A 20,970-nucleotide genomic window follows, 5' to 3' on the forward strand; every position below is an offset into this window, starting at 1 on the left:
GTGGTTTAGGTTGCCACTAAAATCGCCAGGAGTGGGACGGGAGCAGCGGATTTACCAGCATAGAGGGCGGATGGGGCGGACCTGGAGCAGCGACGCAGTCCAGGACTTCGAGGGGGTGGCCTCATGAAGACATTTGAAGTGCACTACTTTCAATATGCAAACAAATTATGTAAAGTGTACTCTTCCGCGCCGCAAACTCTTCCTCGCCGAGAATGCGTGTAGATTGATTTGGTGAACAGTAGTACCCTTCACGCCGATTTTCTACGATTTAATACATTAACAGCATCGAAATATGTTATAAAATTATTTTAATTGTTCAATTTATCAGGAATGCTATGGGATTATGTCAAAGTTAAATAACGACAAATTTATGAAAATGCAAGTATTTAAAACAAGCATGCATTCACTTAAACAAGTTACACAAAGCACAGAAAAGTAAATATTGAACTGTTCAAACAGCAATTCAATAAATTAGTCATTTTACAGTTTTTGAGAAATGAATTATGCAAACATGCTGTATCTCATTTCAGCCAAGTCTCCAATTTTTGCAGACTGACTTCTGCTGATATTTTTCACAATTAAACAAAGAAATAAACTTTATATACATGATACATCAAACTATAGAATAAAGCTACTATTTTAAACAATAAAATGAAATAGTTGTTGAATCACTCATGTACAATACCAACCAAGATGATTGAAGTAATTCAATAAAATAGCTCTTAATCACACAAATCGTGATGGATAATGTACATGTGTTACAGATCATTTTCATTATAAAATAATTTATGAAGTGTATTGAATTAATAATTTACTATTCGGTGTTGTGTTGTATTATATTGATTTTAATTAATCAATTAATAGTAAATCACGACTTTTCTAAGGGATTACAACTGTAGATATTTTGATACTTAATGTAAACGTCGATTAGTTGCTTATTCAATTTAGTCGTAAGTCGTTTTTCTCAAGGTGAAATTAACTCAATTCATCTAATACATACAGTTTCGAGTTTATAGTTTGACTAATACTCAGATTACTCCTCAATTTTCCCATGCACTAATAGGTTCAATATCGATCTCGTGCATCTAAAATCTGTCAGTCGATCCTTAACTTTCAAAGGTTTATATCTTTTATATATTAATTATATATACTTTCATTAATAAATATATATTTCATGTTATTATGTTTTAGTATTTTGATTATGTAAGGGTCGTGTCAATTGTATTTGTATTGTTTGTATTATAATAATCACCGTCGGATCATGAATTACTTGTATTTGTGTATTAATAGTATTGATATATTTAAGTACACTCGATGCTGTACTTTCAAAGAGTTTACATTTTTGATATATTAATTATATATAATGTCATTAATAAAGATATATATTTCAGCCAAAACAATGTTTTCTTCCACGATAGAACACACAAAATAAACGCCCGTCAAAACATGTATGAATTTACATTAAAAACAATAACATCAGCTTTGTAAAAAAAAACCTGATCTTTGTAAAAATGTGTAACTTTTTATAAATATAAAATAAACATTCCTTTAATTCAATTTGTAGAAACTTGTCCTAACGAATGTATGTACCAACTTAAACGACTTAAAATGACTAGAACACACACATATTTTACTATTATTGTCAATATATTAAGGAGATGTCTAGTACACTGATATAGCCTATATAGAATTGTTCATGATGGAAATGCACATATTCATGTTCATTATAGAAGTAGGATTTATGATAGCCACTAAAACCATTGTATGCAATATGCATCCACTAGCTATAAACGCATACACGTATGTAAATATGTGCATCTTATGATTGAAGATAAATTAAATGCAGCACCTAGCTTCAGTATTCATATCACATGTCGTGAACGTCATAAGAGTTTAGACTGTTATCAAATTGAGCAACATCATATTGATATATGTAAGCAAAATCTGCCTGTTTACACATTCCATTCATTTTTGAGATATACATGATCAAGATCAACACTGACTGGCATTTGGAACGCGAACCTTTTGTCACCAAATGAACAAATAGAATGAGCAGATCTGTTTTTGAAACTGATTGACACACACACATATATATATATATATATATATATATATATATATATATATATATTCTATGATATTAATACTGACATTTGTATATTGATACTGAAAACAACAAAAGCTCTAACTTTAACAACACGTCTTATAAAACGGTACCCTTTGCTTACTTAATTTTCGACAACACTTCTCCCAACACCTCCGACAAATTGAACAATTTATGACATTCATCTTCTATATTATCTAATGATAGATAAGTGGAAATGTGTTGTAGTCTTTGTTTGCAACGCTCAATCACAAGTGTTGAAACTGATTCTTGTTCTAGGCCATCCTCGATAATGTATTTAAGACTTCGACAAAATGCTTATTCCAGAGTATATTGTGTCTAAAAATTCCGAAATTCAGATCTTTCACTGGTTCCGACATTGGCAGTTGGCATTCAAGCGTATGAATTACGCGAGTAGAATAATCACGAGATAGGCTGCTGCAGAATATTTTAGCGAACTTTTTGCAAAGATAATGATAATTATCTATGCCGACAAAGACAAAAAATTCTTTGCTCAATGAACAACACTTCTCGCAACGCATCATTATAATTCCACAATAAAAAATATTCATCATTTACATGTATATTATCAAATGATGGATACGTGGAAATGTGTTGTAGTCTTTGTTTGCAACGCTCAATCACAAGTGTTGAAACTGGTTCTTGTTCTAGGCCATCCTCGATGATGTTTTTCATGAAGACTTCGACAAAATGCTTATTCCAGAGTATGTTGTGTCTTAAAAATTCCGAAATCCAGATCTTTCACTGGTTCCGACATTGGCAGTTGGCATTCTAGCGTATGAATTACGTGAGTAAAATTATCACGAGCTGCTGCAGTCTGTACGGCAGAGTATTTTAGCGTACTTTTTGCAAAGATGATGATAATTATCTATGCCGACAACTACACGAAATTCTTTGTTTTTCGCATTCTCTAAACAAATCCTGTCCATGAGGAAATCTCACGGGCACAGTTCGATCGTTTCAACAGTTTTGCGTCTTGCATCTGCAAGAACAACACCAACCATGTCACCAATAACATTATGAATTTATGACTGAACATGTTTTCTTCAGAATGTTTCACATATTGCAGGAAATCTTTCTCATGACTTTTTAACGCGGAGCTTATGTTCTACGTAAATTTTTGGTTGACCTTGATGCCAAATGTACTTGCAACATACCTAATGTGCTCTGATGCATTTGGGAGAGTAAGATAATCGTGGTGTTAAGAGTAAACTGCACTTAAACAAATATCGACGCTGCTCAGATCCTCGAAGGCTCACCAGACTGACTACAGCTCAAACGTATACTAGAGACCCCTGGTTTTGGGCTTCTTTTTACTACAGGGATAAAAATCAAACAAACTTTGTAGAGGTCCACTAAACGATGTTATCTACCAACATTTACACTTCTATCATTAAAGATATTTTATAAAATGTCACTTTTCTATATGTATCATGTTCTCCAAGGGCGTCACCAGTTTTTACACCAGAGGCATGATCAAAGCTCTAAGCGCTTAAGTTCATATGATAAATGTGACACAGTCATTGCGTCCGTATCTCACGGTATATCAAATGCTCACCATGAGCACTAAAACGTGAACGTCTAAGAGGCCGTATTTTGCTGTCAGACAAACTGATCATCAAATATTGATGTTGATAATCGAAGTATCGTGTAAAACAAGTTTTATAAATTAAAATTTCTACAATCAATAAATGCTATTATACAGTATGGTACCTTCCCTGGGGTAGCCTTCGGTGTTTTTATAAGCATTCTTAACAATAATTTTATTCGACTTGACGTTTAATAAAGTGAATGAACAAGGATTTTTTTCAAATCTTGAACAATTCATTTCATGCTTTCCGGTGGTTTATAGAGAAATATCAGTGAATTAAAACTGATAATTTCACTGTTTCAAACAGTACAAATTAACAGTGAAAATTGTCGATAATGTTCACTGTTGACTGAGAAATGTCGTCATTTTTGCCGAAATGACGTCATTATCCCAGCGAAATTTTTTATTTAGTTAAACTCTTTAACAATGTATATTAACTGTGGAAAAAGCATGAAATAAAAAGAAAATGTGTTGGATTCGGTGGAATATCGATTTTAATTCACTCATAATCATAGAAAATATTATTTTCTATGATCACTCGTGAATTAAAATCGATAATTCACCGAATCCAACAAATATCCTCTATTTATTTAAGACTTTCCTAATGTATTCAATGTGATTAAGCCTGAAACATTATCAGCGGATAACACCAGGACTTGCTATAAATAAACAATTCAAGTCACACAGTGTTAATTTATCTTAAAAAACATCTTTAACACTGTACGTCTTTCCAATTCCTCAAGCATAGCTGAAAAATCATAATGACATTATTATTTTACTGTGAAAATAAATCATGATTGTCCTGAAACCTGGATACTTTGTTGTTCCTACAAAATCAGCATTTAAAGCTAATAAAAAATCTGTTATAACGACAATTGAAACAATTCTTTTTAATCTGTATAGAAGCCTCATTAAAGAAATATCATGGAATCAAGCATTACGCGCTGTTTGGCAAGACTAAGATCAGTGCCGCCGTTTATTTCCTATGTATGGTATTATCTATATATTACAAAAATCAAAACCTTAGATTTGATTTCTTTGATATTTGTTTATATTCTACATGTATAATGACCTCGATAAGATTTGTTGGTAATTGGTCGTTTTTTTGTAATTTATGATCTGATATTATACGTTAACAGGTAAGTTAAAACAATCCTAGTTCCTAACAGAGGTATGCGCTTCGTCTGGACGCGTCTTGTCAACCGCTAACGATCATCCCACTTAGTCCATGTCGCAATTCATGTATATTATATTTATAGGGGCTATTTAAAACCAACCTACCAATTTTAACGAATGGCATTTAGAGTTTAGTTGACATAGTACCTTTAATATAAATATTATAATGTTTTGAGTAAGCCAATATTAAAACTCAACTTATTTGTTATATGATTATTGTTATATTCTTATTTAATAATGAGTTCTGTGTACCCTTCAAACCTGATTAAGTTTCAACCCCACTGCTTTACATTGACCATTCCGAAGCGGCGATCCCTGTTTTTATCATTTAACAAGTGTTGTGTGTGATGCCTTACTGTTATCGTACAATACTAGCTGACGGGTTAGAGGAACTACTCTTCTAATAATGTATCTTGAGATATAGTGTAACAATATTTATGTCAGTCCTGACCCATCATAGAGCTCACAAAGATGGCCAAGAGTAAGTTGTGGAGGACTTAAGTGACTTACATGAATTTCCATATTTCCACTTGAATTATTTTTATACGTAACTGATCCAAGATTATATATTCATTCTTTGTTTTTATCGTTGTGAGATCATTAATTAAATTTTAACACTTTGCCCTCATAACTTATTGTAATTGCTTAACAATCAATGACAAATCGAAAATGCAGATTCTTATTCTGATATGATTTATTACCAAAATCAACAAAATAACAATTAACAGACTAAATCAACAGAATAAACATCAACAGAATACACATCAACAGAATAAGCATCAACATAATAAAAATCAACAGAATAAAAAACAGCAGAATAAACATCAACAGAATAAAAATCAAGAGAAAAAAGGTTTTTATTATACTTTGCTTGTTTAATTTAATATCCGAGTTCTTAATTCATTGTGAACAGCAGATAATATGCTACAACAATATTTATAGATAACAAAACGTAAGTAGTTTACCAATGGAACCAGTATTTTTGGTTGGGGTTTTATTCGGGATCATGTCGATTAGATTGCTTTCTTTATTTTAAAACAAAATTACATTGAATATCATATCCATTTGAAATCGTTTAAACATTAAACGTTATAAATTATAAAGACACACTACTACTAAAGCGTTACTTTTTTGTAAAAATGTCCTAGGATATACTTTCCGATGTCTACGTGATACGTACATTGCTGGCCTTTTGCAAACATGACGGCAACACATAAAACATTATCATCAAAATACATCGCACCTAACTTTTCTGAACAAATTTATTAAGTTTCATGTATTGTTTAAAACCACATTGACAACAATCACATTTTTAATAAAATCGATTGTTTACTGGGCCCGTATTCACCAACCGATTCTTAGACTTAAGAATAAAGAATAGACTTTGAACCAAGAAAAATGTGTTCAGTGTTAGAATATATACAGGCCTCCACTGGTGATTATGTAATTAACAAAATGTTCTATATGAAGAATAATATAGATAAAGATGTTTACTGCAGAGTTTGACTCAAAATTAAAGAAATCATTGAATATTCTAATTTAAAGAATTTTCTTTATTCTTAGACTTAAGTCTAAGAATTGTTTGGTGAATACGGACCCAGGTATGTTTACTCTGTTGTTAAACAAAGTATTGAAAACTTTACAATAAGACTTTTGCAATCAAGGGCGACATTAATGCTCTTGAAATGTTAACCTACAAATGTGCAAAAATGCACTGAGATTCCCTGTCGAACAATTTTGGTCGGGAGCAGAGGCTTTAACATGACTGATATTAATAGTCTTATCCTAAATAATTAATATTTTATATAAGTATGCAAGAAGAAGGGTTTATGAGCTTCAATAAGAAGGTTGAATAATAATTGTGTGGAGCCAGTTAATGTTTATTACATTATAATGTCAAAGCAGAATTTCACAATACAGTTTAAACAAATAATTGAAGATTTTTAAGTAAATTATTTTCAGAACTTGAATATAACCACTGGAATGGGATTGATACGTTTGTCCAAAAACAAATTACTTGTAAAAGCTTAAATATAGTCACATCAAAACAGATAGTAAAACTTATTACCTAATCGATTAAAATTGCAATCAAAGAGTTGAAAGTACTGCAAATGTGCTGTCTTTGAATGCATTTAATATAACAGTCACAGGACATGAAGTTCGACTTTTTTTAACGTAGGCCAATCGAACGGCCACGAAAAAAGCAAAAACAGATCTAATTTAATTTTAATGTCTACAGTGGTGAGGTTTTGCAAACACATTAAGGAAGAAAATGAGATTGATTTACAATCTCTAATCAGTTGATACAGAATTCACACAAACTCCACTAATAATTACAAAGATGAAGGTAAGTTTGAATAAGAAATATCTAAAGTCAGATATTTCACGTAAATCCTGACTTTGAAATAAAGAACAATTACGTTTTTAAATAATAAAATTAAAATAAAGATTTAATATTTTTGTGTTCTGTCACTTGTTAGTCGCATGTTTAACGCATGAAATGCGTGTTATTAAGTGCACGTATATCCAAACCACACTATAAATGTTCGTAAATGAAAATTATACTGTGGGACATATCATCATGTGTTCTCACATGACTTATTATGTGTTTATTTTTTTCGATATCGAAATCTTTTGTGTATTTATATTTCATTTAGACGCATTATACTTTCATAGCCGCGTCTTGCGAAAATGGGTCTTAAGACGTTTCGGCCAGCGTGGCAGAAGGTTTCGTGGTCTCATCAGGTATCTCCGTACCAAACTGCGAGATGCGCAGGCTGGGTTATAGCTACTCTTGCCGCATATGGGTTAAGACCCGTTTTTGCAAGACACGGGTCTTTCAATCTCTCTTTTTTTCTTATAAATGGAACATCCAAGCACAATACTTATCGATACAAAATTGAAGTCAAACGCCGGATCGAGTACAGCAAATATTTGATGCAAGATAATTAAACGATTTCCGTTTTATCGTGAGACTATACTATTTCGGTAGTTTTTGTTTTCTTATCTTGAAAGCAATACTGTGTAATCAACGTTTATCGATAGTCCATTATATCATTCCCGGACGATTTAAAGATCGAGTAACGAGTCAAAATGCGAAGTTTGCCATCGATGCGAAAAGCTGGTTTTAATATTAATATAAGTTTTCTTTAAACATATTTCTAACACAATAATATCAACAAGAAATATCTTTAAAAAGATATGCGGCGGTGAGTGTGGTTGGTGTTGGTGAAATATAAAGAGTTATATCAAGAGATTAAAATAACGAATTTCGTTTTTTGCATATTTCTTAATAGCATCACACGAAAATCGATTACGGGGTTTCACGCCAGATTTCTTTGCTTATTTCGCATTATTAGATATAAATGATCGTAGATCTATCGGTACAGAACATAAATTAAATGAAAACATATTCGACAACCCACCACACGCAAATTATTCGTACATATTTTAAATATTTATACGCGCGTTCTTCGAACAGACCTGTTTTAGTGCTTTGTCGGACATTGTTATTTGAATCGATTTTAAATAGTATCGGAATTCATCGCGCTAATGCTAAATAAATTGGTCAATATGGTATAATTAATCTTGTTGAATTATTCAAAAATAGAATTTATTAACATACCATAATTATATCGCCGAATATCTTCGTTTAAGATATTTCTGGTTAATTTGAAATTCCAGTTCACCGAGTTATCGCGAGAGCGTTTATTAGTTGATCGCAAGCGAACAACTAATGTTTAAAGCAAGTTTTGCAAACCGGATTTGTAAGAGACCCAAAACCTGATAACTGCCGCATCCGTTTGAGTTCTTGAACTACAGTCATTTACATATTGACACATAATATGAATATCGTGTTAAATGGAATTGTTCAAGATATGAAAGTGTTAAAAAGGAATGATTTATGAACGGATCGTATATAGAAAAAGAAAAAAAAGCACACACCATTTTAACATAATACGTGTCGAGGAAGAGGAAGTTTATGAAAGATTAAAATAGTTTACTATTTGCCACGTCAGTCAAGTGGTATTTTTATTTGCGCAGCACAGATAATTCCAAATTTGAGGCTATTAATATTAATGAAAAAAACGACTGCTGATCAACAATGGGATGTCTATATTGCAAAACACTATCATGCGTCTTTTGCGTAATTTAGTTGATAGCGCTTGTCTGATTTCTGGTAGTACAACGGGAGGGGGGTGTCTGCTGGGAAATGGTTCTCAATAGACTGATCCCGGAATACGCTCGTTGCCTAATGAAAATAGCCCACTGCGTATTATGTTATAATAGCGTAACACAGCTCTCCTTAAAGGTCACAGGGGCAGAACAGCAACTACACTGTCTGAGGAGCGTCGGATAGTGGAACTACTGCGGGCGGCTCTGCAAATCCAGCGTGCACCGTCATCCTTCGAGCCGGACGTCCTCTCTTCTGCTAGATTCGCTGTCTCCCAGAACTCAAAGATCGGGGTTCCCCAAGCGGAATGTCCGTAGGAGATGAAGATGCAGTGGTTTAAGGGTTGCCACTTTAACCGCCAGGAGTGGAACGGGGCTTCGCTGTCTCCCAGAACCCCAAGCGGAACTCTAATTGTCCGTAGAGGATGGAGATATGGTGGTTAAGGTGGCCACTATAATCGCCACGTGTGGGACGGGAGCAGCCAGCTGGACAGCGGATTTACCAGCGTAGAGGACGGACGGGGCGGACCTGGAGCAAAGACGCAGTCCAGGACTTTGAGGGGGTGGCTAATGAAGAAAAATGAAATGTCCGTGGACGGCGGTACTTATTTATTTACTTAATTATACTTTTTTTTATTTCAGGTACTCAACACAGTCATTTCAACATGTATTGTCTTGTCAGCAGTGATGGAGCAGTACATCAGATTTCCAGAATATTGTTATGAGCTGAAGATCATTGCCGATGCATTTCATCAACGATGTGGAATGCTTGGCGTTGTAGGGGCTGTTGATGGAACCCACAGTGCATGTCCTGCTCCAACATCCAAACAGAGGTTCTTGTTTATCAGCAGTTTAGTTCTTCAAGCAGTCTGTGACTGTCACTTGAAATGTTTGGACATATGCCCTGGATGGCCAATTTCTGTGCATACTGAACGTGCATAAAGGAACGGCCCAGTGGCGCATTAAATGGAAAATCTTCCGCATGATCACCATGTTCTCGAAGATTCAGTATACCGCCTGACAAGAAATCTTATTGTTCCTGATGGAGGCCATGGAAATTTTAATCATTTGCAAAAGATACTGCGATATTTGTGCCTGTGTTCATGCTTAAAAGTTGATTAACAATTGGAAGCCATAACCTGTTTTGTAGGATGGTGTTGGTGGCACAATGAATTTTGTGAAGGTAAAAATACTGGAAAAGATAATTAAAAGTCAAAGAGTTATGCTATTGTTAAACATGCTTTATTGATTTGTAATGTTTGCAAGATAGCATTATTAACAGAATAAAATGTCCATAATTAGAACATTCTACTTTTTTTAGCAACATTTAATTTGTTATAGTACAAACTGCTGTATTATGTTATATCATGATCCGTTTCGTGAACAATGACATTACAGTGTATATTTGATAATTTGTCAATGGGTGTTGCACGCATTAGCTCTACCGTTAGCTCAAAAAGTAATTGACATGACGCCGCCTGTCAATCAAATCCTTATCTAAGAATTGATCTACCAATTAGCGATCGATTAATCGGGCGCGCTAGTTAGCAACGAATTGTCCGCCATTTACTAGACAATCTGTGTCTAGGTTCACTTTTATTTCATCGAGTTTCTTTTGTTTATCTCTTGAAACAACGTTGATTAAAATGGTTAAACGGTGTAAATGGGAATAATGTAACTCGGACAATCGATATCCTGACTGATTAGTTGGTGGCATTGAATTTAAATCGTTTTCAAAGCCAAAAAAAGATATTGAGAAGTGTAAATGATGGATAAAGGCATGCGGTCGTCCCCACGAACAACTGAACGTCGACACTGTCAACGACAATTACAATATGTTCGTCTGCACAAAGGTATTTTTGTTACTTTTAACCCTTCGATTATCTATTCGGTGTAGGTTTGTTTGCGTGTAAACAGACCCTTGAATGAGTATTTTGTGCTAGGAGTACTGTTCTAACTTTCATAGATGATGTAATTTGGCGTAATATCAAAATAAACAGGCAGTGTTGACAGCACTTCCTTATTTGTAGTGTTGTAAACACGGCCATTTTTATGACACATATCAGGTTTTAATGTTTATTGAAAATGGTGGACTTGTATCATTTACAAGGTGAATACGCAGCATCAGTATTATTTCTACCAATTCAACAGAATTATTCGCGCAAATAGTAAACATGCAATATGCATACATTTATTGTTTATTTAGTAGTTATTTAGAAATTTTTCGTCAGAAGTAAATAAGCCTTCCCTATTACATATATTAAATTATGCGTTTCGTTGCAGCACTTTCAAGAAGGAAAACCAACAGCACAGTTCCCTGAACCATTGCCTGCAGACACATTGGGTCACACGGTCACACCAGCCAGATGGTAATTAAAGAGGCTATTGGTTACTGACACAGCACCACAAAAGAAAAGAAGAAATCTTTTTATTGAAATAAATAACAGGTAGATAACCAAACACAATTGCAATACATATTTTTTTATTTTCATAACAAGTAAACAACGGTGTAAACAATAAAATGCGCTAATTTGGAACCAATAATTTAGTATATTATAAATTAAATAGGATTCAATAAATGTCAAGCACAGATATTCACTTCTTACACACAATCATACATAGCTTTTATTTACAGTGAACAGAAAGAAAATGCGGAGCCTTAACAACATTCTCACACTGCCGGGACCCAAACTGATGCTACAACAGGTAACTACTTTAACAAATATTTATTGTACACATCATACATTTTAAAAAGTATGTTTTCAATTGTTTTTTTATCGGGCAAAATTCGCATAATATGCAAGTCTTGTCTTGTGTACGTGACGAAGTCACAAAACTTTGCACCTGTAACAAGCAACTGTCCCTGAACTTGAAACAAGTACTGGTGTGCCTTATTTAAGCTAATGTTTTCACCATCTGAGATTTAAAAAAAATCTTTTCTTGGATTTGTTTTGTCGAAAACATCTAAAAATGCCATGTTGCGAACTGAAAACGGACACTTAATCTCGAAAATACCGGTTTCACCGCTGCCGCATACTTTGACATCAGGCGAGGCCCCTATACATGGGAATTCCTGGTTAACAAATAGGCCGCAGTCATGTACATGATTGTTTGTCTTTTTTCGATACATATTTTTATGCTATGAGTTCATTTGCTTTTCCATAGCTGGTGGTTGCTGATAAAAATGCTTTTGCCTTTGTGATGCTGTCTATGATATTTTCATTCATTGGCGCTTTTCTCAGCATTATTCTTCCAAACTTTGAGGCTGTTGAACGCTTCTGTCGTTCAGCAGCCCATACAGCACTGGAGCACTGGTCACGCTTGTTTAACTCTATGGCCCGGGCTTCTTCATTTGTAACACTCACATGCTTCCACGTTGTTACAATGTTGACTGATAATGTTCACATTTATATTTATTGGTCTGGGAGTTCATGGTAGCCACACGCTTCTCTTTGACATAACATGTCATCTACTTGCTGGATACGTGGTATCTGAAAAGCAAATACTATTTCTATTAAATAACGTTGTGTTTGTCTGCTTTCAGATGTTTTGGCTCTGGATATGTTGGCCTTAACAGCCGAAAACATCGCCTTGAAACAACATCTGCAAGCTGTTCAGGCAATTTTGCACCAACAAATGGCCAAACAAATTCTTAATAAAGAGGAATTTTCAAGGGTTAATATTTCACTAAGGGAAGAGATTAATACAGCATTGAAGTCTCAGAACTCTAATGGACAATTCTATTCAATGCAAAACTTTAAAAAGTTAAGGGGAAAAACAACTTCCAATATTACACCGGATTTGTTTATATGAAATTCTTGGCTATTTTCCAATTCCTTGTCCCAAATATTGATGAATGCCCGTTTGATGTTCCTAGAACAATTTCCAGTATAAAAAATATGAAATTGGAAGATCAAATCCTGTTAACACTAATAAAACTAAGACTGAACCTGCAGTTCAAGCACATCGCGAGTCTCTTTAACATCAACCCTCAAGATGCAGGTGCTCTATTTAGAAATTGGATTAACTTTCCAGACACACTTCTTATACTCCAATAACCTCTTTAACCGAATTAAAACTGGAAAGGCCATCATCATTACATACACAAAGTCAATGCTACTCCGACTACAAATCAGCCACAACTTTGAAAGGAATAGTTGGAATAGACCCTAGGGGCTCCTTCACATGTATTTCCATGTTATTTTCTGGTGGCATATCAGATAAATAAATGGCAAGTCAATGTGGACTCCTGGATATGCTGCAACAACTGATAAACTGTGGCAAAATAAAGAAAGGAGATGGAATTATGGTGAATAAAGTTTTTTTATTTTAAGAGGAGGTTGAAAAATTAGGACTTAAATTGTTCATGCCCGAATTTCCTCCAGGATCAGGTCAATGTCGGACAGTGATGTCAAACCGACAAGGAAAATAACAAGACACCGTGTTCACGTAGAGCGTGGCATTTCTCGGGTTAAAAAAATATAATTGTTGACCATAGAATTGACATTAGCCTGTTTCCAGCCATTAACCAAATATGGTTCTGTTGTTGCTTTTTAACATGATTCATGCATTTCCTTGTGCAAGACTAATATATTTGTTACCTGATGTGATAGGGTGCTAAAGACAACAGCTTGAGGCCCTTTGTCTGTAAGTATGGTCTGATCTTGAGTGCAGGCCAGGTACCCCAGTGGTGTGTCATTAAGTGATGCCAGTAAACTCATATCTTTTTCTGTAAGCCGGATTTTTCTGAAAAAGTAACAATATGTGAATTACATGCTTTTTGTATTTTTATTGTAGTGAATATAACATATTTGCTGCAATTAATTGTACACTGTTTTTATGCCATAGTATGTTATCAATTTTGAATAAAAGTCTCTGTCTTTATGTTATTTTGATTTTTGTGTTAAATTCAACATAATAACAACCTGTTGTCAATGAAGATTGCGGTCATAGGTCTCTTCTGCCTAGTCACATTGGAAGACCGAGAGAAAACCATGGTAGAGACCGGTTCAGCCTTGATCTTAGATCCTCTCGGCTTGTCCCACTGTTGCGGACATGAGGTGCTTGACGGCCGGCTTGGCACAGCAGTAAGGCCGTCTAAAATCCAGTCTGTTAACTTTCACACCACTGCCAGCAGATGAGAGCATTCTCCAACAATCCTGCACATAAATAACAATGCAAATAATACATCTAAATTAATGATGACATACATATTAACAATATTAATATAACTGATTATAAGGAATACAGATTGAAAATGCATCGTGTCTATATTTGTGAATCTAAGGATCATTATACATATAACAAGTATAATAATCATTTCAAATCAAGATCGGGTGTTTTAAGTCAACAACTAGAAAAATTGCCATATCATATGCCTATTGATACATGCGCGAATTGTCGTTCATATGAAGTGATTATTTATGTTATAACAGTATATTAACAAACATCAATATGTTTCCGGTAACTATAGTTAAGAACTTACCCTGCCTTACAACTACAATGTGCGATCGTAATTGCAGTTTTGGACATCGAGAAATGCACGGTATGGGGATCCTCTCCCTTTCGTTGACTTCTGAAAATACGGGATTTGACGTCGATTTCATCATTATTTCCCCTAAAAATTCGGACAGAATGTACGACTCATTAGCAAATTTTCTTCCTTGAATTCGTTGACGTAGAGAGCATCTATACGGCAAAAAAATGTTCAACAAAATCATCGGGAATATCGCTCAACCTTATCATAGACGCCATTTTGCGTTTAGCTTGTCTATGTTTTCTAAACGCCTGGTCACGTGATTAGGTGGGCGGAGCGATCGTCTTCCAGGCGTCATGTCACTTGCTTAGTAATTTTGCCACCTAGAGAAAAATACTTCTCAGGAACAATTGCATTTGGGAAAGTCTATGACTAGTAAAATTTGGATTCCTTTGGGTTTCCCAAGGTAACAAATTTATGTTTAATGAATTTGCAATAAAAAGCTTTGACAGAATTTTCCAACATGTCACAAAATGTCGAAAAAGTGTATGGAATAAAATGGAAGTTGATTTAATGTGTAATACACATGTTTATGCTTCTTTGATTCAAAGTTTGTGTTTTCACGAAGCTTTATGGCATTGCAACTAAATAAAAGATTCAGATATAAATTGTATTATTTGAATGAGCTTTCTTATGCATATGAGTCTCGCTCTGTGAAAAAGAGGTTTAAAGCATGTGCGTTCCAGATAAGCCAGTGCCGACAGCATTTTACCCCCTTTTCAAATACCAAGGCTCATATATGTTCAATAAACCAAAGATTATAAAAAAAAAAATGAGAATTTTAACCCTTTACCACTTAACAACGCACTAAGACGTATTCAAGAATAAATCTAATCTAGTAAGAAAGGTACTAAATTAAAGTTTTAATGGCTTTCCAACCCAAGGATACTGATGAGCAGCAAATGGCATTAAACCTGAACAGTTGCGAGTTACTCGCAGGCTGTTCTGGTTTTATGATGTTTGCATGTAGCCATTTTAACTTTGCCAAAGAGCAGGAAAAGGTTAATAATAACTCAACAGCAATTATTCTTCCGTCATTTTAAGACTTCCCGTCAAAGTGCCATAGCATCTTTAAATTTGGTATGTAATTATTTCATTTCATAGAATTGCCCAGTGGTAAAGAAGTTTACTCAAGAAGCCCCTGGATGGAATCCCGGTGAAACCGAATTAAGGTTTTCTTTAATCAATGCAGCCTGGCTTTAATAGAAACGATGTTCATACTAATGCAAGTAACTTGCAACTGTCTAACTAGAATCGGAGATGGTGGAAGGCAAACGGCTATACAACTTATATTATCTATTCATACACAAACAATATAATGTTGATTGACAGTATCTTGTACAGCATTCATCTAAAAAAATGCTACAGCAAAATTTGCTTAAAAATAATACTACAAAAAAAACAAGTCATCAAAAACTTAACTTTATCAACCATTCAGCAGGAATAAAATATAAACAGAAAAACTATGGCATTTTTTTCATCTGAACATACAAGTCCTGATATGCAAACCCATATTAGGATAATTATAAAAACGACAGTTTACTATTTCTCGTTTTATATGTCAGCATAAAGACAAGGTGACAAGGTGATATTCACTTTGCAATGAAATACAAGCACTCCTCTAACAATTGCTTTTAAACATTTAAACTGTACCTTCACTAGCGTTCACGAATTTTAATATAAAACATGATGAAAGATGAGATTTTTCTTGTCTTTAAATAACTTGATACTTTACAATGACCAAACAATACAACTCAACATACAAATTATCCAACAAAATATATTTTAATGAAACAATATTTTTATTCAACACAACAATAGGAATAGCTTTAGGTTGCAACGCATACAGTCACCGTGTCAATTTGTTGCGAAGAGTAAAATCATATAGAGATGTCCACAACGGATGATGTGCAAGCTGGCTCTGACTCAGATTTCCACAACAGATGATGTACAAGATGGTTATACAAGGATGTAAACAACAGATGACGTGCAAGCTGGCTCAAGACAGATATCCACAACAGAGATTTCCTTGCTGGCTCTGACTCTAATGTCCACAAGAAATGAGATGCAAGCTATATCTTACTGATGTTCTTAACACATGGCGTGCAAGCTGGCTCTAACACAGATGTCCACATGAATGATGTGCAAGCTAGCACTAATACGGATGTCCACAACAGAGGACGTTCAAGCTAGCACTAACACGGATGTCCACAACGGAGGACATGCAAGCTAGCTCTGACACGGATGTCCACAACAGATGACGTGCAAGCTTGCTCTGACTCGGATGTCCACAACAAATGATGCTTAAGCTGTCTCTGACTCAGATATGTACCTCGAACATGATGTTTAAGCTGGGAACACTGCTACAGCTATAAAATACAAAAACCATGTTTCATACTTGCATTAGTTTTTTCTATTTCTTCCACAATACAGAACATTTAGCTAATTTTTGCATTCTGCTATTGATATCTGAAGGTGTACCATATGCTTTGTTTGTGTGAAGATAGTTCATACCAGATATTAGCCTTAAAACACTTTTTAGACATAATGTGCATTCTGATTCGAGAAAAATAGCTCAGAATTCACTGGTTAAGTCAAATTATTTTGACTACGTTGGCTTGCCATGCAGACAAAATGTTGAATTTTTAAACCTATTATCTGTTAACTGTAAGAGTTTAGAATGTCTTGACAGTCACTGTGTTTGTAATACATTGTGTGTGTTTTTTTCAGATTTGTGTGACGGTACGGGTTAAATGTAATAATCAATAATCTTCTGAAAGCCGGTCAAATCGTTTTGTGGTGAACACCTACCTATTGCGGTCAACTTGTACCTGTTTTTGCTCAACTTGTACCTACCCGAAGTAAACCCATACCCGATATACAAAAAAGTCAAGCTCATACAGACAATGTTAATTGTTCTCTTTACGTTTCAAATTGAATGATCTAAGCATAAGATTGTTAGAATTGACGTCTCTTTCTTACGCAAGTTGTCTGCTGCAGATATGTATGAAGCAGAGAACGGGTTAATGAAAATAGACACTTGTGATTGGTGTCTTTCAAGGGTTTTACAATTGTGACAAAATAAGACAAATACTACCAGCTGAATAGTTCGAATGAGGTACTAGTTGACCACGGTAAGAGTTGACTAAAATGGGTACGAGTTGACCAAGGTACGAGTTTCCTTTGGCACGAATTGCCTGTAAAGCCTTGTTCTTTCTCTTTGTAATTGAAGATGTACACGGTGCTGGACTAAAACACACGACTACCTTAACAATAACTTGGCGCTCTACTAACTGAGCTAAAGGGAAGATGATTCTTGACCACAAACACTATAGTCTATATTTAATTTTTTGACGTGTTTATGTTTTATCAGAGACATTTGCATATCGGAAACCCGTGAAAACAACACTTGATACTCTTAACCTGTTTTAATTGCATTCAAATTCATAATTCACGTATGTTAAATACTAACCTCGTGGCTAATGTCATCAAAAGTGATCCCTCTTTCGCCCTTTAAAGGTTTTGTGTTAATGTTGAACAACCGCCATTATGATGACTGCATGCATGCTGGATAAGACGCGAGTTTTGATTGGTTCATTCTAGGTGTCGGAACCAATCAAATTTTATCGCGTCATAGCGACATAGCAACCCGAATTTCGTGCAGTAATTCAATGCTTATGAAAAATCGCGCGGAGTAATGAATCTTCCATACCTCCGGTTTCACCGGTAGGGGAAAATAACTTTTAAAGAATCTACGCGATAGCAATTTAAATTCAGTACATGTATATTTCGCTTTTCTTTAGCCATGTGTTAATGTATGCTGATTAAAGTCGCTTCGTTCGCATCTAAAAAGCGTGTTTTTATAAAAGTGCCAAATTGTTGTTGTCGTCTGTCAAGTTCCATGGAGCCTATAACAGGATCATTAGTAACCCTCATATCAAACAATGATTTCCGAAAACGGTTCGAAAATAATAAGCTCAATCCTGCTCATTCCATACTGAAGACATATTCAGGCGATGTCATAGAGCAACAAGGTACAGTTATGGTGCATGTCAGTTATAATGGACAATCGCAAACAATGCGACTTTGCGTCGTAGAAGGTGATGGGCTTTCACTGTTCGGAAGGGACTGGCTGAGTCATATCAAACTGAACTGGGACACACTGTTAACGTGAACTCTGTGACAACGGAAGGCCTGAATATAAATCTAAGTTTTATCTTGGCAAACATTAAGACGTGTTTAGTGACGGTATAGGTAAGGTGCATGGAATTAAGGCAAGGCTCACTCAAAATGAAAATGCTAAGACAAAATTCATAAAGGCTAGGGCGAAACCGTACTCCATAAAGCCAAAAATAGAGAAAGAACTGGACAGTTTCGGCCGTCAAGGAATCATCTCGAAAGTTGACACCAGTGAATGGACGACATCGATCGTAAAAGGAAACGGCGATGTGAGATTATGCGGTGATTTCAAGGTTACCGTAAATCAATCAATGAAAAAGGTTGATAGATATTCTATCCCAAGAATCGAGGATATTTTCGACTATTTTCCACATGGGCGAAAATACAGCAAGCTTGATATACGACAAGCGTACCTACAGCTAGGATGCGATGACGAAACCAAGGAGTTGCTAGCGATCAAACACCCACCGAGGATTGTACCGTTACAACCGAATGCTTTATGGGGTTTCTTCTGCTCCAGCTAAATAGCAACGCACAATGGACCAAATTCTTAAAGGAATCCCTGGAGTGCAGTGCATTCTGGATGATATGGTGATTACTGGTGATTGATAATGTGCATTTGGATAACTTACAAGAGGTGTTATGTAGGTTACAGCAATATGGAATTAAAGTAAAAAAGAATGAGTGTGTTTTTTCGTGCCAAGTATTACATTATGTGGTCACGAAATTGACGAGCAAGGTTTATGAAAGTGTAAGGATAAAGTAGACGCGGTATGAAATACACCACCTCCATGTGATGTTACATCACGTAGGGCATATCTCGGGGTACTCAATTAATACCATCGTTTTCTGCCAGATCTCGCGACCGTTACAAAACCCATGAACGCGTTGCTTGAGAAAAATCGAAAACTAGTAAACACTTCTCATTACATAACCTGTTCTTACACACTATTACTTCGGAACTTTCGGTTAGGCTCGCGTCGAATGCCTCACCGTGTGGTATTTCCGGTATATTGTCACACGTTATGCAAGATGGCTCACAAAAGCCGATCGCGTTCACATCAAGGTCACTTAACAAAACTGAAAGGAAATATGCTCAAATCGATAGGGAAGCATTGGCAATTTATTGAGCAGTAAACAATAATTACCCATATATCTATGTTAGAAAGTTGACATTGGTTACTGATTGCCAAGCCCTCATATCAATATTCAGCCCGAGCAAAAGCAATCCGGCAACGACTGCTGCACGCGTTCAGAGATATGCTATATTTCTCTCTGGATTAAATTACGATTAACAGTACAAAAGTACTAAAATGCATACTAAGATTGTCGCGTTTACCCGCGCCGTCAAAGGGAAAGAGTGAAGAAATTTCGGTTGAAGATTTGTTCTACACTTGTAATTTAGAACAAATTCCGGTCACGAGCGCGGAAATCAGCCGTGAAACTAGGCGGGAGCGCGTTATGTCACGTGTATTTAGGCTAGTATAACAAGTTTGAAATGCTAATGATGATGACCCTCTTTGGAAAGGTTACTACGCGCGACGGAATGAATTTACAATTCACCACAGATGCCTAATTGGGGAATTATGGTGATAATGCCCATTAAAATGCGCCAACGTGTGCTAGATTTATTGCACATCAACCATCCAGGTATCGTTAAAATGAAGGCATTTGCAGGTAGTTACGTCTGGTGGCGTGGTATTGACACTGACATCGAACAAATGGTTAAACGATGTGAACCGTGTCAGATGCAACAGAAATCGCCCGCGAAAGTTCAGGTTGGAATTGCCTCCGTCAAGTTGGAAGCGAATGTATGTAGATTTCATAGGATGAAATGTTTTTGGTTATCGTAGATGCTCATTCTCAATGGCCAGAAGTCATCGAAATGAAAAAGATTACTTATGGAAAAACAATTGAAGAATTGCGTGCAATGTTCGCAATATACGGCTTGCCCAAGCAATTAGTATCAGACAATGGTTGTCAATTTATATTTGAAGAATTTTCTCTGTTGAAGAGAAACGGGATATGTCATATAAGAACTGCGTAAGCAAAACCGTCCACAAATGGTTTTGTGGAAAGGTTCAATGGCTCTTTGAAATCTGCAATGCACGCTTTAATGCATGACAATATTTCAATTTGAAGATTAACTCTGTCTTGTTGGCATATCGTAATACGCCGCATTGTACGACG

At 35.4% G+C, this 20,970-nt stretch overlaps 1 protein-coding gene and 1 long non-coding RNA gene across 2 annotated transcripts in view; both read right to left on the bottom strand.

Annotated features, from left to right (window-relative positions):
- LOC127835533 (uncharacterized) overlaps positions 1-20,970 on the bottom strand; it is a 34,960-nt gene that overhangs the window by 3,665 nt on the left and 10,325 nt on the right. The window contains exon 6 of the mRNA XM_052361969.1: positions 2,949-3,062. Coding sequence (XP_052217929.1) covers positions 2,949-3,062 — 114 coding nt within the window. The remainder of the gene's footprint in view (positions 1-2,948; positions 3,063-20,970) is intronic.
- On the bottom strand, positions 11,596-15,155 carry LOC127834354 (uncharacterized). The gene is made up of 3 exons (XR_008027876.1): positions 13,991-15,155; positions 13,667-13,811; positions 11,596-12,556 (listed from the first exon to the last, which is right to left on the bottom strand). It is a non-coding gene; the product is annotated as an uncharacterized LOC127834354 (long non-coding RNA).

The sequence above is a fragment of the Dreissena polymorpha genome, chromosome 6 (genome assembly GCF_020536995.1).
Source record: "Dreissena polymorpha isolate Duluth1 chromosome 6, UMN_Dpol_1.0, whole genome shotgun sequence".
Taxonomy (NCBI): domain Eukaryota; kingdom Metazoa; phylum Mollusca; class Bivalvia; order Myida; family Dreissenidae; genus Dreissena; species Dreissena polymorpha.